The 26,757-nt window shown below is 33.8% G+C and overlaps 1 protein-coding gene across 6 annotated transcripts; it reads left to right on the top strand.

The window, feature by feature from the left end:
* The first annotated feature begins 4,738 nt into the window (after positions 1-4,738).
* Positions 4,739-25,846, top strand: LOC117909342 (alpha,alpha-trehalose-phosphate synthase [UDP-forming] 1). 6 transcript variants are annotated; one of them, XM_034823351.1, is made up of 19 exons: positions 4,739-4,909; positions 7,369-7,517; positions 12,304-12,682; positions 12,826-12,923; positions 13,092-13,480; positions 14,286-14,400; positions 14,586-14,687; positions 17,057-17,207; positions 19,048-19,136; positions 19,377-19,425; positions 20,308-20,408; positions 20,992-21,179; positions 22,054-22,171; positions 23,402-23,581; positions 23,656-23,778; positions 23,862-23,949; positions 24,059-24,189; positions 24,273-24,371; positions 25,140-25,846. In XM_034823351.1, exons 3-19 carry the CDS (start codon positions 12,313-12,315, stop codon positions 25,533-25,535), a joined length of 2,787 nt encoding a protein of 928 aa, XP_034679242.1. In that variant the 5' UTR covers positions 4,739-4,909; positions 7,369-7,517; positions 12,304-12,312; the 3' UTR covers positions 25,536-25,846. The 6 variants fall into 6 exon arrangements, with proteins under 6 accessions (XP_034679242.1, XP_034679238.1, XP_034679244.1 ...); XM_034823347.1 differs by having other exon boundaries at positions 12,236-12,682; XM_034823353.1 differs by lacking the exon at positions 7,369-7,517.
* The last annotated feature ends 911 nt before the right edge of the window (positions 25,847-26,757 follow it).

Genomic DNA, 26,757 nt, shown 5'->3' with positions numbered 1-26,757 from the left:
TTAAGATGCCGCTATCTCAATCAAAGAGGAGACATCTTTATTATCTTGATTTTGTGATTTCATATAAAATTAACCAAAATAATTGTATTTTCCTTCTTATAATTATAGAGATTGCTTTTTTCTCTCATCTTTTAGAAAGTGTTGGTGTCTTTAATTATAGTAAACAATATGAATTATTTAAGAATCAAAGTTGATTTGCTTTATAAAAAGAATGAAATTATTTCATGAGATTCAACCAATTGTATGGAGGCAAATAAACATTAATATGGAATCTGCTTGCTAATATGGCAACAAAAAAGCTTAGTCAAAATTTTGATAGAAATTTTGGAAGCCATCAAGGAAACTCAAAAGAAAGGGAAAGCCATCGAATCTTTATACATAAAGTTTTATATAGTCAATTTACTTATGTCCTAGTCTAGCACTCTAATGACATAATCAACTTTTCAATCATTTTTTTCTCCTAACTTTTCATTTTATCTTTTATCACATTGAAAAGAATCATCCTCACCACATCCATAAAGGAAAAAAACGAGTTAAGGAAAGTGTATGATTACAAGTTCCTTGAAACTTTAGTGCTAAATCACAAACATCTTGCATGCCATATTTTTCTCAATTTTTTAACTCTAGGTGGCCAATCTCATGTTTCACCTTCTCTTTTTCTCTAATAGATACTATAAAAATGTGTACTCAAAGAAACTTAAAGAGTTGGTACTAGACAAGCCTTAAAAATGAAAGTTTATAAAAAGTTGAATTTTGATTGACCATTATGAATAGTTACTAAATGTTTAGAATGCTCAATGTGATTTGTTCTTTACTAAATTCAACTCACAAAAATTTCGATTCAACTAAGGTATTTGAGACATGGAATTTATGTGGATGCTAATGGTATTGCCTTTTGAATTGATTTATCTTATGCTTTCAAACTTTGGTCTATGCACTATATAATTTCAATTTCTTAATTATGAAACATTTTTTTTTAGTAGATCTCATGTTTCTCTTTTGTTTTTTCATGTTCGTGCCCGATGTTATGAATTCAAACTTTGTTCTTCACCTTATATTTGTTAGCTAAATTAAAAGTTTTGAGATTTCATTTTAGGTGTTAAATTCCAATCTTACATTGTGTTGCGATATTTGAAAACTTGTGTTAGGGAATCAACATGAGACATGTTTATAACAAAAAATAAAAATAAAAAATACTAAGGTATTAAATAGGTATCAAAATTGAAGTGTATGGTTAAAAATGGAATATAGAGAAAAGACGAGACGAGAAGAGATGAAACTCAAATGAATGAGTTTTTAGTGAAATCTCAAAAAGGAAATAATTTTATTGTAATTTTTTAAAATATAATATTTTATAATATAACCTAAAAGAATCATATAAAATATTGATAAAGGGAATGCATAATGCGGTGTGACACAAGAATCTTTTGCTTCACTTTCAAATCGATTGAAGAACCAAATGCAGTGGTGTTTGCAAGTTGGTACTTGGTAGTGGCCAAAGCGAAAGAAACAAGCTTTTGTAAAGACATAAAGGTGTCATTATGCTTGGCTGCCAACAGTACTGACCAGAATCAACAAAGATCCCACCATACCCTTCTAGGAAATGCAACCTTTTGGATGTGTTTTTGCCAGAGTCTTTCTTATTATTATTCTGTTTGTTTGCTGAGAAAATAATAATGATAATAATAATGAGGGAAATGAGATTAAAGTTAACATTTTGAATTAAAGCTCAACTTTACCTTCGTTTAGCTTTTTGGAAAATTTGAGGGAAAATATATATATATAAAAAAAAAAAAGGCAGGAAAGATGAAAGAAAAGAAAGAATGAAAAATGGTTTTAAATTTAATAAATTATCTTTATATGCTCTTTAAAAAAAATTTATATATATAAATTATATAATTTAAAAATGTATGAGTTTTAGCTAATTTAATTTTTTTTATATATTTTTTATGGTAAACTAAACATGAAAAATTATTTTTTTAGGTCATGTTTGGTTCTCAAAAAATTTGAAAAAAAAAAAAGTGAGAAAGAAAATAGTGACGAAAAGTATAAAGAAAGCAAAAGTAAATTTAAAAATAAATAAATAAATAAGTCAATACATTATTTTTATTTTATACTTCAAACTCATTAAATTCATTTTAACTATTCAATATAAAGATTAAATAATTTAAAAAATAAAAGTTTTTAAATAATTTTAACTATATTTTATATTTTTCATATTTTTATTGTATAACTAAATATGAGAAAATATTTTTTCTTAACATTTTTTTTTCTTTTTGTTCTAATTTCTTAGAACAAAACTTGACATTAATTATTTAATATTAAGAAAATGGGTTTCACCATGATATACTAAAAAAGTATTGTGAATTAAGAGGTTTGAAGTGTCACCAGGTACTCAAATTTTACATGAGTCTCATTGCTTTATATTTAAACTATTATTATTTTGTACTTATATCTTATTTAATTGTTTTATATCTTGGTTTCATTATTTTGTGCTTGGATTTCTTTTTTAAATATTTTGATCTTATTTATTTGTACAATAATTCCATATGTTTATCTAGAAAAAGGGTAAGGTCCTATTTATTTTCATATGCAAATATTTAGCTTAGAAAGTTTTAAAAAATTAGTTGATATGTTCAAAATTTTGATCCATGGATAGTAAAATTATTCATTTTTATAATTCTTTTACTAAATGAATAGATCCACCTACCAAAATTGATATTTAACAGCATTATTGTATTGAGTCATTGTATTCATATTCGTTATTGTATTGAGCCAATGTATTCAAGTCCATATTTATTGAATCAATTTACTCAAATCCTAGTCAAGCACTTTGGGTCAAAGATGATTCAACTTTCAATCAATTATTTCCTTAAAGATTTCTATTTAATTTTCGTTCTATGTTTTATGTCACGCATGTGAAATTGGGTCTCAACTCCACGCGTATTTCCTTATTTTAATGTGAACCTTTTAATTTGAATTGACTTAAAGTATTCTCCATATCACCAACACATTCCATACCATACTTTTGTGGATTTTTGACATGGATTTTTGACTCTTCATCTATATAACTCATGTTTTTTTTTCCTTCTTTCTTTGCTTCATGTTTTGAATTCAAACTTGGGTTTTCACTAAATCCTACTTGTGAACCTTGTGAATTAGTTTGATTTCCATTTTTTCTTGGGTCCAAGTCAATGTGTTGAATTTTTGACTTGAGATAGTCAACCCTTCCTTCTTCTTTTCTTATTTATTTATTTTAATATTATTTTCTTTCTTTTCTTTTACCTACTTTCTTCCATGCATGTAAACTTGTTGATTTTTATACCATGGAAAACTTTTAATAATTTCAAAGTATGAAGTTTGATTTTACTTTTGATTCTTATATAACAAAAAAAAAAAACAAAAAGCATAAACATGTTTAGCGACCATAGAACAAAAAGGAGGAAGAAACTTTTTAAAGATATTCTAACAAATTTGGAATGAAATTTTATGTTGATAATAGTATTATTGATTTGAAAAAATAAAAAGAAGATAAGATGTGGTTACAAATTTATACCTTAATTTAAAATTAATTTTTTAGTGTTTGTCATCAAATTTTAAAAACAAACCACCAAATATGATTTTCAAAATCACTTTCAAATCTTAATTTTAAAAATAAAAGTACTACCAAATTTTTTCCTAGTCAAACTCTGGTTTTTCTTTCCCTTTTCCCTAATAGATACAACATGTTGTGCATTCAAACTTGGGCCAAACTTTACCCATATAATACTTTGAACTCGTGCAACTTGTCCTTGAAACATCAATCCCTGACTCATGCCTACCAAACTTTTCCTTTGATTTTTTTCTTTCCTTCTTCCATTATTTGTACCACATCTCATGTATTCAATCAAAAACTTTGTTAGGTCCTTGCACCAATTTAAAGTTAATTTGAAAGTTATCATGAAGATTCCTTCAAAGAAATTCCATTTTTCTCACTGTTGGCTATTTGAAACTTATTCTCAACTTCATTGAATATTTTATACTATTGGAACATTTTTATTTCTCATTTATTAAGATTTATATTTTCCTTGAAATACCTCATCTCGATTCATATTAATGCATCACATTTAATGCATTAAGTTTTCACCCTCACATTACATGAAGTTGGCCCCATGAAACTTGTGTAGCATTTCTCCAAGATTCAAAGTTTGAAACTCAAAGATTTTCAAATCCATCAAAAGTGATATCGGATATTATAATAAAATCATTAGTTTATTTTTTAATAGACTCTAAGCATAAATGTTTCTTATTTATATAATATATTATTATTAAATAATGTTTTAGAATATTCCAAATGTCACGGTATAAAAATTTTAACGGCATCATTAGGATTGAATAATCAGTCTCACATCGTCAATGGTTTTGGTCAAAATTTTCATACTCTGATTACATTTTTCATATTTTGATCATATTTTTTGTATCATTTGTCAGCGATGATGACGCTTTTTGTATTTTGTGATATTCTCGCATTACATTCACCATGTTCTCGAAAAGTGAAATTGTGTGGCACACATTTGTGTTGGCGTGAATTTGCTGGAATTACTAAATAGAATCTAATTCAGTGGAAGATGCTTTTTAGACTAGGATCTAATTCAAGTGGAACCTCTGCTTTTTCCAGGCCACAAACTCAATATGTGACTGTTATGAAACTCTATATAATATTTTAAATTCAAAAGAGGGAAGGTATCAAATTCCCTCCAAATGATTGGCACAACCAAAGGCAAAGAGCAGCCAAAAGATGAATCATACATAACCTGTCTGCCAAAACCCTGTGTTTCTCTCAATCTCAGCCTCTCAATTTTTCTCAAAAACCCCAGAAAAATCTCTCCCAATCTATCCCAAGAAAGCCCATAAGCTGCCAAAAGTTCAGGTTAGTCTTCTCTCTTTTTAGTTTGTTGTTTGAAAACTATGAAGTTTGCTGTGATTACAGCTTTTTACTGTACTTCAATGCATTGTTGATTGGGTTGCATTGGTGTTATATTCAGATTATCAGTTTTTTTGGGCTAAATTGAAGTGGAGTTTTAGGATTTTGGCAGTTTTGTGTTTGTTTGAAATGAAAATGTTGATTGGAATCGTAGTTGTGGAAAACTGTTCTGAATTTGTGATGCTAAGGAATGAATGTTAAATCTGGGAGATGAGCTTGGAACCATTCAACCGTGTGTATAAAAGTGTAGATGATTTGAAGCAATCTCAGGACTTATGCAGATGTTCTGTTTGGTTGCTGAGAAACTTCCAGGAAAGAAAATAAATTATAATCACTTACCTCTTGCTGAGTAGAGGGCTGTCTTCTTTTCATTTTTCTCCATTTTCTTAGAACCCAAACACAGGATAATTGGAATTATCTGCAACTATAAAATGAGTGTTCAAGATTTGTCAAAGAAGATAATTTCCAAAAATGTTTTGATTCTTTACCACTTCTGATCATTTCGAGAAATCAACGATGCTTATGATAATCACCAAAGCTGTCTCACAAGCTTCAAGCTCCCTCCAGAGTTTAGAAATTAATTTGAGAATTCAATTTCATTTAATATCTGCAGTATATGTCAATCTGTATTTACTTAATTTTTTCCATAAGTCAGGTGGACATACACTGAATCTGCAACAACAGAAATGGAAATCTAGTCATGAATTTAGTTATTTCTTCTCAAGATCTAGTAGATTTGACCTGGTCAATCCTATTGTTTATGCTGTCAATAGGTTTCCAGCTTGAACTACAGCAATGTTGAATAATGAACAAGTTATCCCGGTTTGCCTTTCATTGATCAGTTCTTCCCAAACCCAATGGATAGAGGTGGTAGTTTTATCAGAAAATATAGGAAGCAATGATTGAGGTGAACAGGTTTTTGAGTCTTTGTCGTCGGGTTTGAAACCTAAACTTGGGTTCATCTTCTAAAGTATGAACTGTTTGGTTAGGGATCGAACAAGCCCTAGGTTTAAGCAGTGTAACCATACACCCACCAACATTTAGAGGCTTCAAACTCTTAAGGAGAAGCTCTAGTGCAGTTTCCTCAACCTAGAGGCTAAGTTGGAGGTACGGGTTCTTTGAGGAGGCAAAATGGATTATGATAGTGAGAATTAGTAGCAGCATATGCTATTAGTTGATGGAATCAAGAAGACAGTCGGAATCTCCAAGATCTCCTTTCTTGGTTGCTTTTACTTGTATGGGAGTTCACAGTTTCAATGGCTGCAAGAATCCCTTCTTGAATTCTCATCACTTTCACATTTTGGTATGAAAATACAGTCAAGGGACAACATTTTTTTTTTTTTTTTTTTAATGTGATGGCCCCATTTGAGACAAAAAGAATCTGCACAAAAGGGAATCCTCAGATAGAAAGGAATTTGCGACAAATTCCCAACACAAATCAATAAACTCTTCACTCAAGTCCCCATCTTGATTACTAGAGAGCCAGCTGGAAGGATGCAGCATTGGATAGCACCGAAAAAAGGGGCTAAAAACATTGGTGGAACAAAATCATACCTGTTTGCTGACTTTGTTCTTATGCTGCTGAATGATTGTTTACTCTATCCCTATTGTTAATCCTGAAATTAGGATTATCGGTAAGATGTTAAAAGTGGAGATGAAACTTGTTAAAACCATAGAGCCCGTGATGTATGTTAAGCATTTTTGCACTAGGTGACATTAGAGCAGACTAGTTGCCTGCATTTTCTTGTCTAGTACTTCTGCCCTTGTCCTGTTGTCCTGTAGAATGCAATGTGGCTTTTTCCATGTGAGTCTTCATTTTTGAAACTTCAATGTTCATAGGACGTGTGAGCACATGGTCTGGCGCATTGGTGACACACTGAGGTGCATTTTTGTTGTGTTCTATCATTAGATTCACCATCGCTTCTCTCGTATAATTTCATTTCTGAAGAAAAACTTGTCACTGGGGTCCTAGAAATGTGCCTGTGCTGCTTGAATTTCACATTAAAAATCTCATATTTCCTATTTTTTCTGGTCTAGTTTATCTATGAAAATTGAATACTTCAAGAGTAAATTTTGTGTATGTGCACATGCAAAATATGAAGTTTCCTCCAAAAAAGGCCTTGTGAATTAACTCTCTTAAGTATCTGCCTGGATACCAATCCTTGCTCTGTGTCTACGACAAATTTATAGCGTACGGTGAAAAGGGTGCCATGCTTTATCCTCTTGCCTTTACTCAAAACTCACTGGCTACCACATAGTCTGCACAAACTGCTTACTCTAGATTTTCCGAATATATGCTTAGCAGAGAAAAGAACAAGCTAGAATACTATTCTTTTCTGTCAATTTCTGGTCTTTTTGTTGCATTACCTTTGGCTTATTAGTCCATTTCATCACCTTTGCTGCAGTTTCTTTTGTCATATTCTTCCCAATTTTTTTGCTTGTGCGCAAAGAGCAGAGGCTTGTATGATAGTATCTTTCCCCGTTCAAATTTCTGTGGCTTAGTTTGCATTGTTGAAGGTCACAAATTCAACCCCTCCTGAACAAGTCACTGAAGGTGAGCACCCCATATCTCTCTAGTGTGGGAAATTACTCTTACAAAGTCCTTTTCTTTTGCCTTCACGCATATAGTTGCCCAGCTTGGGAATGATTTTCCATTCTTTTGTGCTGTTATAGGCATCATTTGGCCTAAATATCTAGTAGGAGTAATACTCATTCCCTGCAAATATGATAATCATAGGTATTGCCTTTTGATTTCTAATGGGGAGATGCTTCCTTGTGCAGCCTATCTGCATATGATGAGCTTCAAAACCACATATTAGTAAATGTGCCGTGGTCCTGCGCCTGGTCCCAAGCAAAATTGGTGATTCCTTAGTGTTTGATGCGGTCCAATCCATTATAAACACCCATTCTTCAACTTACTTTGTTGGCGACTTTTTAGAGTTTTTTTTCCTAGAAATAATGCAAAAATAGATCAAATTTTAGGAGAAAAATGAAAGCGCCTTCTACTTCCAACAATTTGGTTACCTTACGATTAACTTCATTTCTAACAAAGTTTCATACCTCACACTAGCTTGAACTCTATTCAATGTGTGAATCTATGAGATCTAGAGAAAGTGGGGGTAGCAAGTACTAATTCAAGGAGGAAAGTTTTGGTCCTCTTGTCCTAGGGCAAGTCATTGTCCAGCCCCGTAAGCACAAGGACACCAACTTTATCCCAACTTGCAAAATGGATACCAAAAGTTCATAACAATGACATCGATATTATCCAATTCCTTGTAAAGGGATTAATAAAGAGAACCCCTCCAACAGGGCAGTTGGCCTGTTCCTGGGTGCCCTAATTGAGCATGCTTTCATGGTGGATGTGATGAAAATGACTGATTTTGAACGTGGGTTTGCCTGTTACTGGAAAATAAGCAATGCTGATAGGGCATTGTTTTTCCAGAAACGGTGATTGTGGGTGAAGTTGGGTGCCATCCAAGAGGAGCACTTAGCTCCCCACTGAGCCATGGGCATGGGGTTGATGCTATTTTTCTTTGGGTTTGGGTCAAAAAACTTGATGATGGAATCAGCGAAGTAGGGCACCAATGACTTTTGCTGCTATTGTTATGTCTTACGTTAAAAACTACATGCAGATATGCTCTTCTTTTTAAATTCCATCGTATTTGCACTCTCTACTGTTTGAAGGATGGAATGTGGACCATCTTCATATTGCTTTCATGAAAATGCATCACGCATTGCTGCTTTTGTGTGAAAGATGATTGTTTTGATTGACCATTCAAACTTTGGTGGACAAAACTCGTTAGTGCCTTCGCGTCTACCCATTACCTAATAGCTTAAATCTTTTCGTCAAACTCTCAATTAAACAAGGTGTCACATATCGCTATGTCATTGATGACACAAAAGTATATATAAAAAAAAACACATCATCAATCAAATAATGTCACATGTCCAATTCAGATCCTATTAATTTGTATCAAAGTCTCATTCATTTGTACGATCCTAGAGGTTTTATTACTTTACACTCAAGTATCACAAGTGCAACAAGTTTTATTACTTTATACTTAAATTTCATTTATTAGTTCTACGTATCATTACTTTATATCTTTATTTCATTTATTTGCATTTTAGTTTTGTGTACGTCGATTCTATTTATTTATACTTTGACTTCTTATATTTGTATCCTTATATAACGGTCTATATTTCACTAGTAGGTATGGATTCGATATTTTAGTATTTTTTTCTTTAATATAATATAAGGGCTCTAATTAGCTTAGAGATTTTGGGTTTGAATCTCCCCGTCTATTTATTTCTTAGATTTGAATAGCTTCATCCATTCATGAGATCACAATTATATACTCTTAAGTTATTAAGAGCATGTTTTGAAGTGATCAGACAAATTTTTTTAAATCACTTTTAAAATTCCAATTCTTAGAGCACATTGAAAATGCCTTTAGAAAACGCTTTTAATATATATATATATATATATATATATATATATATATATATATATATATATATATATATATATATATATATATATATATATATATATATATAAATGTTTTTAAAGACAAATAAAATATTAAAAAAAATTAGAAAACACTTCAAAAAAAGTTGAAAAATCACTTATAGTATTTTTTAAAGAATATTTAATAAATGATTCTCTAAAATATTTTAAATAGAAATATTATGAGGATTCTTCAAAACATCACTTTCTTATTATATAATATATTATCAAAATTACAATCGAACCATTTTTTTTAATTTATATCTAAATATAAACCAATTCTTTAAAAAAAAAAAAACATGTCTAATAAAAGCATCACTAAGAAAACATCAATAACAAAAACATTTTAATCAAAATCACCCCTAAAAAGGTTGTAATTCAAATTAGTTTAATTATTTTAATGATAATTATGATATAATATATAATAAGTTAAAATAAAGAGTCAAATATTTAATATTATATTATATTATTTATTATAATATGTTAAAATCATATGTCATATATAACTCAATAATGGCAGGAGGTGGATATCCCATCCATGGATGATACCTGTAGCCATTTGGAATAGGGAGTAGACTACACCCAAAAAAATAATTATATCTGATTTATTCTAAAAAAATATTAAAATATTAAATATAATTAAAATTAATTAAAATAGATATATTTTTTAATTATTTACACTTTATATATATATATAAAATAGTGGAACGAATAATATAAAAATAATTTATTAACCTTAAATTCATTATTTTTTTTCTTTTTTTCCTTTTTTTCTTTTTATTTTTCTCCCTACCTCTTTATCTCCATCTAACCTCAAATTTTTCAATATGAATAAAAATTTAAAAGATAATTCAAAACCCAAAAATAAATGAAACGGACAAAGATATAGGGGTGAAAAATAAATAGGTGGAGAAGTTAGTAATTAAAAAATAAGCATATAAAGTAATTAAAAATTTATTAACCTTAAATTTATATAAAATGAAATATCCTCTAAAATAAAACCATGAAAAATTATTTGAAAACATGTATAAAGAGATGAGGAAAACATATATAGAAATATGCCAGACAGGAAAAATGAAGAACATCAGATAATGTGGAGAACAATTTAGAAATTAAAAATAAATTATTATTTTGATTTTGTCACCTAAAAGAATTCTGTCTTTTTTCTCTTCCATGTACGAGGTCTCTTTTGTTGAAAATCAGGTAACAAATTCTCAGTAAATATAGAATGTATATATATTTCTGTTTTTATGAAAAATTATATAACCCACATCTGAACATCCGAATATATAACAAAAATCATTGAAACAAATTTCTGTTGGAAAATATCATGGAAAATCAAGAATTTTTATTTTTTTGCTGACTAAGCAACTTCCCGCTTAAAGTTTTGCCCTATATAAAGGATTGTGAGCACTGGGATTCGAGAGCTTTCTCTGGTGACAAGGGACTGTTCTATTTCCTTGAAGAACAAAGAATTCCTTAACTTGCACAAAAGTTGGAATAAAGAAAGGGAAGAAGGCCAGAAGGTGAAGGGTATGAAGAAAGGTTTGAGAGTTTCTGTATTATTAAATGATCATAATCTCCATTGCCAATAAGTAATGCATCAGTTTATATTTATTTATTTATTAGAATTTGGTCGTTTGTGAATTGGGATGGTGCTGGGAATATTTGGCGGGGTGGCTATGTGCTTCAGTGGGCAGCTTTTTCAGTGATTTTTTGGAATATTTTTCTTGTTTTTACATGCATGGCTGTTAGGCTTTTTGTAGCCCTGCAAAGCTTACACGAGGATTGTTATACTCCCTTACTTTTTCTCTCACTATGATGATTCACTGCCACTCTGAACATCCAGATTTTGCTTGCAACTTGCACGCACCCGCTATCATCATTGGTTTTGACGGTTCTGTGCTGAGTTTTAACCGACCCAGTTGCTCTCCAGATTCATTTCTGGCATTTGGGTGTAGGCAGGCAGGCAGGTCTGGCCATTTTCTTGGTTTCTAGGGTCATGGGTCTGGTTTTCTTCCCTTTTTTTTCTCTGTTTTCTGAAGCAAGTTTTTGATGCTGTTCTCGGTGGTTCTTGAGATGGTGGAGCATGAGAGGTTGTGTGGGTAATGCAATATTCGTTTATGTTGCTCCAAGTTTCAGTCTTTTCTCTATCATACAATGTGTTTGTGTTTTCTTCTGTGTGAAGCTCCTTTTTAGAATCTTGGACTGGAGAAACCAGAGCCTCCAGTTTCTGTTTATTCTCTTGCTATCTTGAATTTGATGTGGCTGCTGAACCTTTTTATATGAGTTTGTACAAGCGGGGTTTTAGAATATTGGATTTCTAATGACCAATCTTGCCTGGTATATTTTTGTGGATCCCTTTTTTCAGCTATCTCTTTCTCTCTGCTGTCCATGTGTCCCTGGCTTGCTATCATTTTCATTTGTTTACTAGACTTTTGTATGGTTCTCAGAGAGATTGAGAGAAAGGGAATTGAAATTATTAAAAATGTTAAAAGTGCGGTAAAAATTTTAGTCATTTTCCTTTTCCATTCAACTCAAGTTTTTTTAAGAACCAAACAGAGCGTAGAAAGTCCTGACAACTTGACTTCTGGTGTGAATGTTTGTAAAAAATTTCAACCATAGTAGAAATGTTTATCCACTTTTCACTTAAAAACTATGAGGTCATTATTTCCGAGAAATTTAGTTCCCAAATTGGACTATTCGGAGCTTGGCCTGGTTTATGATGCTAGTTGATGGTTTAATTTGCTTTGAACAAAATGTAGGACACACAATTGTTCCTCTCAGAGGAACCCAGGAACTGTAAACTCAGTGTTTGAAGGTTGGATTGCAGTTTGACCTTATGCCCGGGAACAAGTACAACGGTATTTCCAGCGTCGTCCCCACCAGCAGAGTAGAGAGGCTCTTGAGGGACAGAGAGTTAAGGAAGAGCAGCAGGGCATCTCATCCAAATGAGGCAACTGATACAAACAGGGGAACAGAGCTCTTGGAACATGAAGGTGATAACTTGGGGTCTTCCCATGTGGAACAGCATTCAGAAACAGCTGCAATCCGAGGAGTGCTTAGTGAGGAATGTGAAAAACAAGAGACCAGGCCTGCCAGACAGAGACTTCTGGTGGTGGCTAACAGGCTACCGGTGTCTGCAATTAGGAGAGGTGAGGAATCATGGTCCCTAGAGATAAGCGCCGGGGGTCTAGTCAGTGCTCTTCTGGGTAAGCTGCTTTTCTAATTAATTCTTCATGCACTTAATTAGTACATTTTTGTTTCCATGTAAGGGTTTGAGTTCCAATTTTGTAGGTTTGGTATTTCCAATTGCAAAGAGAAGGCTAAAGCATTTTTTATGACTGTCTCACAGGTGTAAAGGAGTTTGAAGCAAGATGGATTGGATGGGCAGGTGTAAATGTGCCTGATGAGGCTGGACAGAGGGCACTTACCAAAGCTTTAGCTGAAAAGGTGAAAAAGTCCTAGGTCCATCGTTCCTCTGGAATTGTTAATATGCCATGCAATGGTCCCTTATTTCTTTAGTTTTCAAAAGAAAAAAGAAGTCAATTACTAGTGCCACAGCTTCACCAAGAACGGTTCAACTTCCTAGGCTCACTGAAGTATTTCTGTCCATTGCAGATGTGTATCCCAGTATTTCTTGATGAAGATATTGTTCATCAATATTATAATGGCTACTGCAACAACATTTTGTGGCCTCTTTTCCATTACCTTGGACTTCCGCAAGAAGATCGACTTGCCACCACTAGAAGTTTTCAGTCTCAGTTTGCCGCATATAAGAAGGCAAATCAAATGTTTGCTGATGTGGTAAATAAACATTATGAAGAAGGTGATGTTGTTTGGTGTCATGATTACCATCTCATGTTTCTTCCAAAATGCCTGAAGAAATATAACAGTGAAATGAAAGTTGGCTGGTTTCTCCACACACCATTTCCTTCTTCTGAAATCCACAGGACACTTCCGTCTCGATCTGAGCTGCTGCATTCGGTTCTTGCAGCTGATTTAGTTGGGTAAGTTTTGCCTTGCTTAACCTGATTGATGATAACTGAATGCCAATTTATATTTGCATTTCTAGTAAGGTTGTAGAACATGAAACTCTTTGTACTTAATTCATCATGAAAATGTGTCTTGTATTCAACTTGATATATACTTTCTTAAGTAAATGGCCTATATTGGATAATTTTTCATCAGCCTTATGAAAAGGCAAACTGGAAAAGATTGAATAACATCTTGTATCGCCACAACATTGGCCTAGAATTACTTGTTCAGACCAAGCTATATGCCTAAGCTTTATACATCTCTCTCTCTGTGTTTGTGTGCAAGATATTTTGTTTACTCTTGCTCTTAATGCTTTCATGTGGCCTGTTGTATTCACCTGGACACAAATATTGTTTCTCAATGAGCTGGGGGGTTCTGGCATGCCAAAAAGAGGTTGGGGGAATTCTGGAACAACATTACATGGGAACATTGTCTACATGTCATATTGATTAGAGTTGTGACAAAACCTGAAAGTTTGGTATGGTAGCATTTTGTGATTTCTATAATAAAGATATGCATTACAAAATGTCAAAACTTAATGTTTAACATATATCTGATACTGACAAATGCTATATATTTGCTCTATTATACTGCATATTTCCATACAATTGGTTGTTTATTGCTTTATAGTGAATTTTTGCAATATGTGTTTTATATATGTTTTACATTCTTTATTATTTCTTTTCTATCTATTTTCCATTGTGTAAAAGAAGTTTGATTCTACTTGAATATGTGCTATACTTGCAAATCCACAATAATTTTAATTATGTTTTCCAGTTTCCATACTTACGATTATGCAAGGCATTTCGTTAGTGCTTGTACTCGTATTCTTGGGCTTGAGGGTACACCTGAAGGAGTAGAGGATCAAGGAAGACTGACTCGTGTGGCTGCTGTATGTTTAAATTAAATGCTCATTTAACAACTTGTTATATGCATTTGATCCTTCTAAAACATTTGATATTTGTTGGTTATCAATTAATTTGTTATCATATCAAGTGTTGGATATATTACATTATTAAGAAATCAAAAATCAACCTCGTTATGTTTATTTGGGTCCTTTTTGTTCTTGAATTTCAGTTTCCTATTGGCATAGATTCGCATAGATTCATTCGAGCACTTGATGCTCCACAAGTTCAGGATCGCATTAATGAATTAAAGCGAACATTTACAGGGCGAAAGGTAGGTTCTGTTTTGTATGATGTTCTTTTATTTTAATATACTTCTAGTCCATTTTATTTTTATATATAAAAAAAAACAAGACAGCAAATGGAATAAATTCCAAAGCATTGTGCCTGCACCAACGTCAAGAGGGGCAGAGATTCCTCACAATCTGCTCTAGTTTTCTAGTTTCCCTTTTAGTCAATCTACCAGTCTTTTTTACTTATTCAATTATTTTAATCAGGTCTGCAATTCTTGGGTTTACTTATCCAGCACAGTGACCATGGGTTTAGTTTGTATGCTTTTGCATACTTGGAGAAACTCTGCAATTCTGTTTCTTTCTGCATATGTAGTATGCTTTGATCTGGTTATTTGATAAGTAAAACAGGTTTTTAGCTCTTGCTAGTTACAATTTCAGTGCTTTGGCATGCATATTTTGAACTGTGAAAACTAATTTGCATATTTTGATGGGAAACATGCCTTTGTGTGTTAAGGCTAGGTACTAGCATCTTCTTTTACTTATTTGTTGGCCATTTCTTCTAAGATCCTACTTTTCAGATATTCTCTATCCCCATTCTTGTTAGATGAAAATTCCCTGAACCAATGCAAGATTTTTGTGGTTAAGTCATTAGAACACTTCTGAAGAATTGTGTGTTATATCATAGTTGCTCATTTGTGTCAATCATTACAAGGGTAGTGGACTTATACTATTTAAGATTAATGTGTAGCTCTTTTTTTAATACCTTATCATGATTTTGGCGAGTGCTAATGGGGGAAGTAGACAGACTTTTTAGGGATTTCATGTGGAGACAGGAGGATTATTTTGTATATCACCTTGTGAGGTGGATATGCTTTGATTTCAAGTTAGAGGTCTAGATTTTATCCTATAAATTTTTGGGCAAGTTTCATGGAGATCCAATATGGTGCCTAATATTTTATGTTGTCTTAATTCTTTCTAAGACTTTGGTGGGTGGAATCCCAATGTGGAGTCAACTTCTTTGCAATAGGTTTATGGAAGGCCCTTATGAGTTATGTTTGGCTCAAGAGTTCAACTATTCATCTGGTTGGATAATGAGGAAAAAGTTGCAATTTGGTTAGAGGGAAAGCATGTTGGGCCCTTCTTTGAAAAAGCCTTTCATTTTTATTTTTTTTATTTTTTTTTTAGTGGTGATAGTAAGAGTGGTTGGTTTCTTCTTATTCCTACTGGTTGCTGGCATGTTTTCCTGGGCTCCTCTTATTAACCAAAGTTTTAATGATTGGTAAAATCCTGTATTTGCTTCATCTCTTCTTTGTTTTGCTTTGTAGGGCTGTTTAATTGAAGCTGAGGATAAACTGTAATGAACATGAGTTAAAAGAAGGTTTCTTCTCAATTAGGTCTTTCTTATTATGGTGGTTACAACCTTACCCTACAAGAGAATTCTGAGACTGTTTTTCCCTTGCAAGTTCCTTTTTTCTTTTCCACATATGGTGTGTGTGGCAAGCATTTGCATCTGGATAACCTTGTTGGATAGGATCCCTTATGGTTGATCAGGTCATTGCTAAGGGCTAGTGTTGTTTTGGTTAAAGTTCAATTGTTGGTATTCCAATGTAGACACCAGTTAACATAGGTTTCTTCTCAATTAAGTTTCTACTTTTGTTAGAATGGCAGACACACATACACAGAAAATTGGCTTTCATCAGTATGGTGAGGAATGACTTGAAAGTAAACCAATCACAAGCAATATATCTTCAAGCTCACATGAAACCTTACTATTCTACCTTTTGTAAGATGCTTCCTTCTTCTGGATGCTTCTATTTCTCCTTCCTGCTTTTCCCATTTACCTCCAATGGCTCCTACAGAAAGGCGTCAAAAATACAATAGTGACCATAGTAGTGAAGTCTTTGGCTTTGGATGAAGATCATGCAGGAGCAACAGCATGGCCTGATTGGATGAAAGAAAAATCCCAAAACAAGGATATGATGCTCAGGAAGGAGGAAGCTCAGAACAGTACAAGTGCCTCAAGCAGATGATATAAAACCCAAAAGGTGGGTCTATATTTTGAAATGAAACTGTCCGGTCTGGTGAACCAAAGTCTGGTTTAAACAGCTGGCAGGTGCTTGGTCCAAATAGCAGTTTTGCAGAGTAAACAATTCATGAATACCAAAAAAGGGAGCTGGTGGCAATCAGGATAGTTGGAATGTTGATTTCTCCAAATTTCTAACACTACTTATATGATTCAAGCTTATATTTGTGAACTGAGTTGTGTTTTCTTCTCTCTCTCTCTCTCTCTTTTTTTTTTTAGAGGTTAAATTCAAGCCTCAAGCGATTGACTACTTGCATGATAAATGTATTTGGTTGCAATTCTTATTCTGTGTTTTATTTCTTTAATATTATTTCTCCAACTTGACAGGTGATGTTAGGCGTCGATCGCCTTGATATGATTAAAGGAATTCCTCAAAAGATACTGGCATTTGAAAAGTTTCTTGAGGAAAACTCAGAGTGGCAACAGAAAGTAGTTTTGCTGCAAATTGCCGTGCCTACAAGAACAGACGTTCCCGAGTGTATGCTCCTTCCTTAACATGGAATTGTTCTTTATATGGTGTTTAATGATAAGACCTCAAAAACAGAAGTAAGATTTTCAGGCATGAACGTCAAAGCTTGACTTTGGCTGTCATGCCTTAAAACATCACATTCAACCGTAATCAGTTGTACATCAAAACATTCCGAGATCTGCCGGTGTCCCAAACAGTTGATCCTAGATGCATACAAAGCCATATTATAGATGTTATTCAAGTTTTAAGATGGGATTGAATAGGGCTGTTTATATACCCATTCTTGTTTCCATTTATCACCATGGTACTTCTATTGTATTTCTCATACCTGCTGTTTAATTTTCTATTTTTAATAAGGAACCTATTGGTTAAATTATAGCCAGTTTGTGAATTATATCCTCTTATCTGCTCTTGCTAAAGTGATATTTGTAGTTCTTACATGTCATCTTTGGTATTGGGAACCTGTAGTTTGTGTGGTTTGAGGTCTATGTGTTATGTAGAACCCATACCACAAACAACTTGTTTCAGTTTGTGAGATATGCAACTCATGAGATGGTGCATAATTTCTGCCTTTGTGATAACTTCTTGTAGTGAAATTCTCATATACCTTGGTAAGCACGGAAATGGAAACTTTTTCAAGAAATACATGGAAATAGGTTGTACCTCTTAGTATTGGTTCACAAGATGAATGCATCTTATTAAGAAATAGGATTGGGAATAGACATGATACCACTTTTGACATTTGAAGCATGTTGTCACAACTTGCTCAAATGACTCTCCCTTTAGCTTATATAGGAGAGCAAAAAGCTTTTGGAACCTTCTGGAGCAATCTACACTTGTCTACTAGTGGAGTGTGTAAGGTTCTAGAAAAGCCTTGAGATGTCTACACATCTCTACACAAAGGTGAAATACAAGGAGAGAGTGTGGAGCTATTTACAGAATTCCAGAGGTCTTTTGTAAATACTTGTACATAGGATTTGTATAGGAGTTTCTGGATAATACCAAGGATGTAAGGAACCTTTGTGAGTTCTAGAGAGTTCCTTGGTTGCCTATAAATAGGAGGTGGCTTCATTTGGGCATGGCACCAAGCAAGTTAAGAACTTCCTAGCATTATAAAGTTTTTTTGTGCAATACAAAGCTTTTTTTCTTAAGTATTGCCTTCGTTATGCATCCTAGCTATCAATTCACATAGCGTTGCTTAGCATAGGAAGCTAAGACTAGGGAAAGACTTGACTTAGCAACATCAAGTGGCTTGAGTTGTCTAAGTGTCGCACATGAGCTTAGGAAAGGCCTAAGTCTGTGACAACATGTTGGTGATACAAGATCATCCATTTAGTACAAGGTCAATATAGGTAGATCATAATAGAAAAAAACTATTAATATAAATCCCCCCTCTCAAAAAAACTCCACAAAACTATTAGGAGGAAAAAGAAAGAATGTTTAAGTGTCGAGTGGGTCTTTCAGTTATAACTAGCAAAGTTTTCATTTCTGAAATCTTAGATAGTTGTAGTTTCTTCTATGCGATTATCTCCATCTTTATTTTCCCTTGAATTACTTAAAAGAACAATTATTTATGCAATTAAGGTTATTCTATCTCATTTCCTCACATCCTATTGATTCCAGACCCAAATATACTTGTTGTTTCCTGAAACAACTTGCATAAGTTAATTTATGAGTTGGGAAATTTGGATGAGGTTCAGATTTTGGCCAATGGATTGATGCCATGACATTTTATCCGAAAAACTATTGTCTCCTTAGCTTTTTGTTTCATATTGGACATGATTTGTATTTACTAGGTTATGATGCATTGATTTTTTTTTTTTTCTTTTTTTACACTCCACTTTTACAGATCAAAAACTTACAAGTCAGGTTCATGAAATTGTTGGACGCATTAATGGCAGATTTGGAACCTTGACAGCTGTTCCAATACATCACCTGGTTTGTCTTTGACTCTGGAACTTAATAATTGATCATGGGAACGTCTGATCTATTGGAAAGCACATTGTTGAGATTGATGAATAATTTGTACAGAGCAAGATGCTTAAAAAAGCTATTTGAGCTTTATCTTATTGTTATCCTAGGCCTACAGTAACTTTTTTCGGGTACAGTTTTGTCATAAAAGTTGTATTTCTAAACAATTTGATTTTTTTTTCTAAAGTAATTTTTATTAATTTACAGGATCGCTCTCTTGACTTTTATGCATTATGTGCACTATATGCTGTTACAGGTACTATCTTTGTGCTCTAACATAAATTTCCTTTCATGACTGAAAATTTACTTGGCAATTCCAATTTCAAGATGTTTACTGCTATCCTTTAAAGACTGCAATTTTATTTTTTGTCTTAAAACCTAAGATTTGATTGCTGGTAAAGCATCTCTCTAGCTTAATGCAAAATATTTCTCATGTAATTCAATGAACACCTAAAATGAACATGACTCGGTATCTTCTATATGCGGGCTTGAGTAGCATATCCCTTAATCAAACCTTTTGGTCAGGGATGGCAACAGGGGGGTAGAGGACGTGTTTCCCTCTCCCCAACCTTGTCTTATGGAAAAATACTTTATCCCATCGCTGTACCAATCCTAGGGCTGGGTGAGGCCCTACTGTGCATTTCTTAACCTTGCCTGTACATTTAGGAAATGGACTCCATCTTCGCCCTACTGTGTCCCACTCGGGTAAAGATGGGTGGTGGGGAGTAGTCAATCCAAATTTCAATATTGTATGGAAGTATCAACTGAAACACCAATTTTGGTCATTTAGGCTGTTAAAAGTTTTGCTTCAGGACTGAGCTTTGGGCACTTACGAAGTGGAATTAATTTTTAATGAACATTCATAGAATTTTTTTTTTTTTTTTTGATAGGTAAATGCAACAAATACTAATAAAGCGCCAAAGAGGCACACCAAAGTACATAGGATGTATACAACGTTCATAGAAGTTCAAATCTGTACCACTTTATTTTGAATCATAAAATGTGAACTGTTGTTCAAGAGGTCTCATAGAAGTTGTTTCTTTCTCAACTGTTTTTAATTGCTGATTGTAGGATTACCCAAGAGCTCACATGTGCAAATTTTTAACTGGCAATTATTTCTTTCATTTTTCTTGTTCAGATGTGGCACTTGTAACATCTTTGAGGGACGGAATGAATCTGGTCAGCTATGAGTTTGTGGCTTGCCAAGAATCTAAGAAAGGGGTTCTCATCCTTAGTGAAGTATTTTTCCAATGCCTTGTAACTATGTTAATTGTTCCATGCACATTAGTTTTTAGTGTTACCAAAGGTTTTATGACTGTAGAGAAAAAAAAAATGAAAAACAGAGTATATTCTTTAATTAATTTTAAAGATTGTATTCTTTTCCCAGTTCTGCCAAAAAACGCTTTGTGTTAAAAGTAATATTGAAAATTATCATAATTTTGCAAAATACAATTGGTTGGTTGTGGGTTGAGTTAGATTTGTCGTAGTGTTCCTTAGATATGGAAAAAGAAAAGGCAACATATATACATACATACATACATGTATATATAGATGGATAAATGGATAAGGAATGTGACCCTAAACCTCAAATGGGCATAAAGTCTCAACAAAGTTAGAAGGGGATATATGTTTTAAACCCTATTCTTCAATTTTAACCCCTATTGCTGAATCCTGACTCATTTGTGTATAATACCACACCTGAAATCTGGTTTTTCTTGACAAATTGTCTTTTATTGAATACTCAGCCCTAGCCCCTAATTGTGGAATGTTGTCGTCTTTTTATTTTTTTGTCTAACTTTTCATCCTTTTGGGGTGCTTGTAGTTTGCTGGTGCAGCCCAATCCTTGGGTGCCGGAGCAATCCTAGTGAACCCTTGGAACATCACAGAAGTTGCTTCTTCAATTGCTCAGGCTTTGAATATGCCACCTGAAGAAAGAGAAAAACGGCATAAGCATAACTTTGAGCATGTGAAAAACCACACTGCTCAAGAATGGGCTGAAACTTTTGTAAGGTATGCATAAGTTGCAAGATTCCTTTAAGCTATGTTTGGTTCCCCGAAAGTACTAAGAAAAGAACAAAAAAAAATAATTAGGGATAATGATTTTCTCATGTTTGGTTTTACTATAGAAAGTATGAAAGAAAATCAAACATAATTAAAATTAGTTAGAAATTTATGCATTTTTAAATTATTTAATCTTTATATAGAAGAGGAAAAATAAGTGAAATGAGTTTGAACAAGCATATAAAAATAAATTATTGACTATAAATCTATTTTTTATTTTCCTTCACTTTTTATTTCCTTTTACTTTTCCTTTCTATTTTTTTTCCCTTGCATTTTCCCTCAAATTTCCCAAGAACCAAATATAGCCTTAGGGTTACAAAACTTTAGATGCTTTCAATTTCTGATGATAAAATCATAAGACTTGAGCCCTCCATGGGAAGCTCAACTTATTAATGCTCTCACTACCAAATGAGAGGTCTCAGATTTGAGTCCTGGGCTTACACAATGCACAATTCTAGGGGGAAGGATCATGTATCTATGGTTTTCCCCAATTCTTCAAACTGGGGCTAGTTGGTTTTGGTGTTACCAAAGAAAAAAAAATGGGAAAAGAAATTATAAGGCATGAGGATATGAGGAAAACTTGGAAATTTTCAGTAAATGAGCACTTCTATCTCACTTATAAATTCCCAAATTTCTTCACCTTATTTGTTTGTATGGTGTTGGATTAAAAACTAGAACTGGTGTCTATGATGAGCACAATAAGTATCATCATTGAAATAAACTAATTTTTATAGAAAGTAAATAAACAAAAATATGTTCATTTTCCATTGTTATATGTAGACTTGTAGTACCTAATTTGAATTTTGCTATTATTCTTTTGCAGTGAGTTGAATGATACAGTTGTTGAGGCAGATCTTAGGAAAAGGAAGGTCCCGCCAAGACTTACACCTGAAAATGCAATCAAATGTTATCTGCAGTCCAATAATCGATTACTCATATTGGTACGCCCTGTTTCATATTGAAATTGTGAATCTATGAGTTATGGCAATGTCCATGAACAATGAAATATATTTCAAATATTGTGTGGTAAATCCTCTTTGATTGGTTAATGAAACATTTGACTTGTGAAAAAAATGAAGTGGTTTATCTACTAAATATCTGTTCCTTGAAGCACCGCTAAATATATAATTTGTATGTGCTTATGAAGTAGACGAATTGAGATTTACTTAAACGGGTGGTGAGAATTTCTACTTTCCCTTTAGATTTAATCATATTACACATTTAGAATTAAGAAACTATTTGATTCTGAGTATAATGTGAGATGTAACTTTTTTCCAAGAGAAGTATAGGGAAAGGCAAGAAGGAAACAATTCAAAAAAGGAAAAGATTTCAATCCAGGAGATATTGTATTATTTTATGGTTTGAATTATGTTTATCTGATGCATGTCTTGTGCATTATAGAGTTGAATCTCGTCATTGGCCAGTTGATCGCAAATTTGCTTAAAACTACACTTATTTAGTGGCTAAAAGGTTCATTCAGGTGGAGAATCACTCTCTTCATGTCTGGACTCATATGGCATGGCCATTAGGGCATCATCCACTTGTGATCAAGTGATCAACGCATAAATTTGATAAAGCCTGAAATTTTCTCTAGTCAATCTTCCAGAAATATAATAAAGTTTGGAGTTCTTTTGTGATACTCATATTGGATAGGGGAAGATGTTCTTGATACTATACATGTAGTGGGTTCCTCTTAACTGGGTAAATGCATTTTAAAACTGTGAGGACTCATTAGGCCTATAGCAAATGATATCTATATGGAAGGAAGTGGGCTATTACAAATGCTATCAAAGTGGATCCCCAACCCCCATGTGGGGCTTTTGTTTGTAGGGTCCTCTTAATTGGGTAGATGAGGGAGCACACAATATCTACGAGAGAAGGAATGGGTTGTTACATCTTTCTTCAACTTTTTAAGTAGTTTACTCTGATGTTTCTGAATGGAATTTATCTTAGTATTTTCTATCATGTGTTGAATAATTGTAAGGTGTTGATTGTTCAATTCCACCCTGTGGTATCACAACAATTCTTGAGAATCATGGTTGAAAAATTTTGAAATCCCCACTCACTTCCTGTCTAATGGCACCTATGTTCCTGCTCCATTGGCTCAGCATATGATTTACTATCATACATGATTGCTTCTCCAGTTTCTGATGGGCACCCAAAAACTGCAGGGATTCAATGTAACATTAACTGAACCAGTGGATACTCCTGGGAGTAGAGGGGGGGATCAAATTAAAGAAATGGATCTTAAACTGCACCCAGAGTTGAAGGGGCCCTTGACAGCACTTGGCAATGATCCAAAGACAACCATCGTTGTTCTTAGCGGAAGTGACAGAACTGTCTTGGATGATGTACTTCATTCAGCTCATTTTACTTTATACCCTACTTCTATATCCTCTTCTGAACAGTATGAGTGCTTTAACAGAACTTCGGGGAGTTTGACATGTGGTTAGCAGCAGAAAATGGGATGTTTTTACGTCACACAAAAGGAGAATGGATGACAACAATGCCTGAGCATTTAAACATGGAGTGGGTTGACAGTGTGAAGGTGCTTATTATTGAAGTTATGTACATATCTGTTTATCACATCTTGCAGCCTCTAATCCGGTGATGCTTATGTCACATTTTTAGCATGTTTTCGAGTATTTCACTGAAAGAACACCTCGATCACAACTTCAAAAACGTGAAACTTCACTTGTATGGAATTACAAGTATGCAGGTAATTGATTTGTGTAGTTGATTTTCCTTCCTAAGCTAGTTTTTTCTAGTATTCAATCTTCTTTCCTGTCCTTGCTTTGTGTTGCTTATCATCTGATTGTTGATTGTAGATGCTGAATTTGGAAAGCTTCAAGCTAGGGATATGTTGCAGCATCTCTGGACAGGTCCAATTTCAAATGCATCTGTTGACGTTGTCCAGGGTAGCCGCTCTGTTGAAGTGCGTGCAGTTGGTGTTACAAAGGTGAACGGATTATTTGCTGATATTGTTGCATACTGACAGTACAAATATTCCTTTCCCGATCTTACAGGCTTTTGTTCATACAGGGTGCAGCCATTGATCGTATATTAGGAGAGATAGTTCACAATAAATCCATGACCTCACCAATTGACTATGTTTTATGCGCTGGCCATTTTCTGGGGAAGGTAATTATCCCTTCAGACTGAACTCCAATGATTAAAAAGTTTCAAGAAAATGTTGCATCTTTAATCAAGTTTGATCACACTTGAAAGAGAAAAAAGCTACATGTACATACTATCACTTTTTATGTGATGCCCATTTTCTGGGGAACGTAATTATCCCTTCACTCTGAACTCCAATCATTAAAAAGTTTCAAAAAAATTGTGCATCTTTAATCAAGTTTGATCAGACACTTTCAAAGAAAAAAAAGCTATATGTACATACACTTTCACTGAACAAAGAGTTTTTGAAGCTTTCTGTTTATAAGAAATCTTAATGTTTGGTTTCTACATAAACTAGGCTAGGTTTAGGAGTCTTTGACCTGGACTTCTTCCAAACACCTATCACAGTTTTGAAGTTTTTCTTGAATATATTTTTCACTGCTTTCTTCAAGAGTGAATAGGGCAAAGATTCATAACTTTGGATGCCTGTAACTCAGGTATTTGTCCTTCTTTTCACAATATAGGTCTCTTTGGTGGTGCCTATTAACAGTTGAAACAGAGGTGGAGTTTGTCCATGGGGGTGGGGGGAAGGACCTGATTTGTGAATTCAATATAAACATTCTCAAAAAATGATTGTTTCAAATGTCTTATTAACTACTTGATCATGGTGTTCTGATTTTTCCTCGCCTCAGTTCTTCCATATGATGGAAAAGAAAATGTGGTTGAGAGATGCATTTGAACTCATAAGTTCCATTACTTCTGTGCTTGATGAAACTTTCTCAATGCTTTCAGGATGAAGATGTGTACACATTTTTTGAGCCAGAGCTGCCTTCTGATAACATAAGCATGGCAAAAAGCAGAGCGATCGATGCATTTAAGTTATCTGGTGAGAGGAAATCTTCTTTGAAGCTTCCAGCTAACAAGAGTGGGTCAAAGTCATCTCATGGTAAGACACAGCGGCCTTTGCCAAACCCAGATAAGAAAACCCCAGACCATAGCAGTGGGAGTGGGAGTGGGAGGCGGCCATCGCCAGAGAAGACATCATGGAATGTGCTTGATCTCAAGGGGGAGAACTACTTCTCTTGTGCAGTAGGACGAACTCGTACCAAGGCTCGCTTCACCTTTGGATCATCAGACGAAGTCGTCTCATTTCTAAAGGAACTGGCTGGAGCCAAGTCTTCTTTTTAAAGTCTTGACAAATTTGCAGAGCTAGTTTAATCGTCTCAATAGAGTTTTTGGATTTAGTTTTAACATAGACTGAATGCATCTGAAACCACAGGATGATTGAAAATCTGGTGTTCCATGTTGAGGAAAAAGGTGTTATAGAGCCGATGTCTTTTGTGATGTAAATAATACCTGCAGATTTATGTCGGTGCCCATTGTGGAAAAGTGCAGGAATTCAACTGATATTTTGCATGGTGTTTGGTTGCAATAACCCAGTGAGGACCACCACCAAGGAAGGGAAAGGTCAGTCTGAGAAAAGCCATTTATGTTCTTTCTTTCCTATTGGCCAAATGGTTGGCGCAAAACCTAAAACACTATGTTGATGATGAATAGAATGGCTACCACATGGATTTTCCGTTTTTCCTCTCAAAAGAAGAAATCAACCCTAAGACAAGGCATTCATCTTTCATTGTTGGCAAAGCAAATCCTGAGGGATATGAGAGCCTCCCTCTGCTCTACACCATTTAAATTCCAAAAACGCGTCATCTAGGAATCTCTGGGTCATTGCTGAAGGGCATTACTATTGAGCTACCAAACCCCAGAGAAGCAGAAGAGGGGAGGGGGGGGAAAGGGCATTATTATAAAATTAAAGAGTAAGATTGCAACCATGCATGGATTAAAACATGCTTTATGCGTTTGAATTGCATTCAATTAGGGTCTCTTGGTAAAATAAATAATATATCATTAACATTCAATGGATCAATTAACCAACCATTAACACCAAAAATAAAACCAAACCCAAGTTGCAGTCCTCTGAGATTCTGATCAAGCACTTCTTCAACCGTCATGCCATTGTTGGATTACTTTTGATTTTACAAGACCTGGAATCAGGAATATGGTTTCATCTAGGAAATTTTGCATACTGTTGAAAACGATTAGCAATTGACATAAGAATTTTTGTACTTTTTCTTTTAAATGAAAATGAAGCTATCTTCAAATCAAATTGTTGCCTAAATTTAATTTCCCCAATCTGAAAATTTTCTCAGGCAAAGAAACAGCTTCTTTAGAGCCGGATGGCAAAGCATTTATTCATAGCGATTGGCGAAGCATAAAATATTAGGGAGACTGGTTCATGGCCAAAAGGCCACTACCACTGAACTAAACTCGGCACCTTTTTTAGGCATACAATATCACAAAATGCATATTTTACAAATGAATTTTCAAATTTCTGAAATTACACTTTCAT

The sequence above is a fragment of the Vitis riparia genome, chromosome 19 (assembly GCF_004353265.1).
Source record: "Vitis riparia cultivar Riparia Gloire de Montpellier isolate 1030 chromosome 19, EGFV_Vit.rip_1.0, whole genome shotgun sequence".
Taxonomy (NCBI): Eukaryota; Viridiplantae; Streptophyta; class Magnoliopsida; order Vitales; family Vitaceae; genus Vitis; species Vitis riparia.
This window is presented reverse-complemented; position numbering and strand designations above follow the sequence as displayed.

What these genes read in the sequence shown, in the direction of transcription:
- LOC117909342 (XM_034823353.1), top strand. Translation starts at nt 12,313, where the DNA reads ATGCCCGGGAACAAGTACAACGGTATTTCCAGCGTCGTCCCCACCAGC. An exon ending in GAACATTTACAGGGCGAAAG is followed by an intron (nt 14,688 to 17,056) that starts GTAGGTTCTGTT and finishes CCAACTTGACAG; the next exon opens with GTGATGTTAGGCGTCGATCG. An exon ending in TGGGCTGAAACTTTTGTAAG is followed by an intron (nt 21,180 to 22,053) that starts GTATGCATAAGT and finishes ATTCTTTTGCAG; the next exon opens with TGAGTTGAATGATACAGTTG.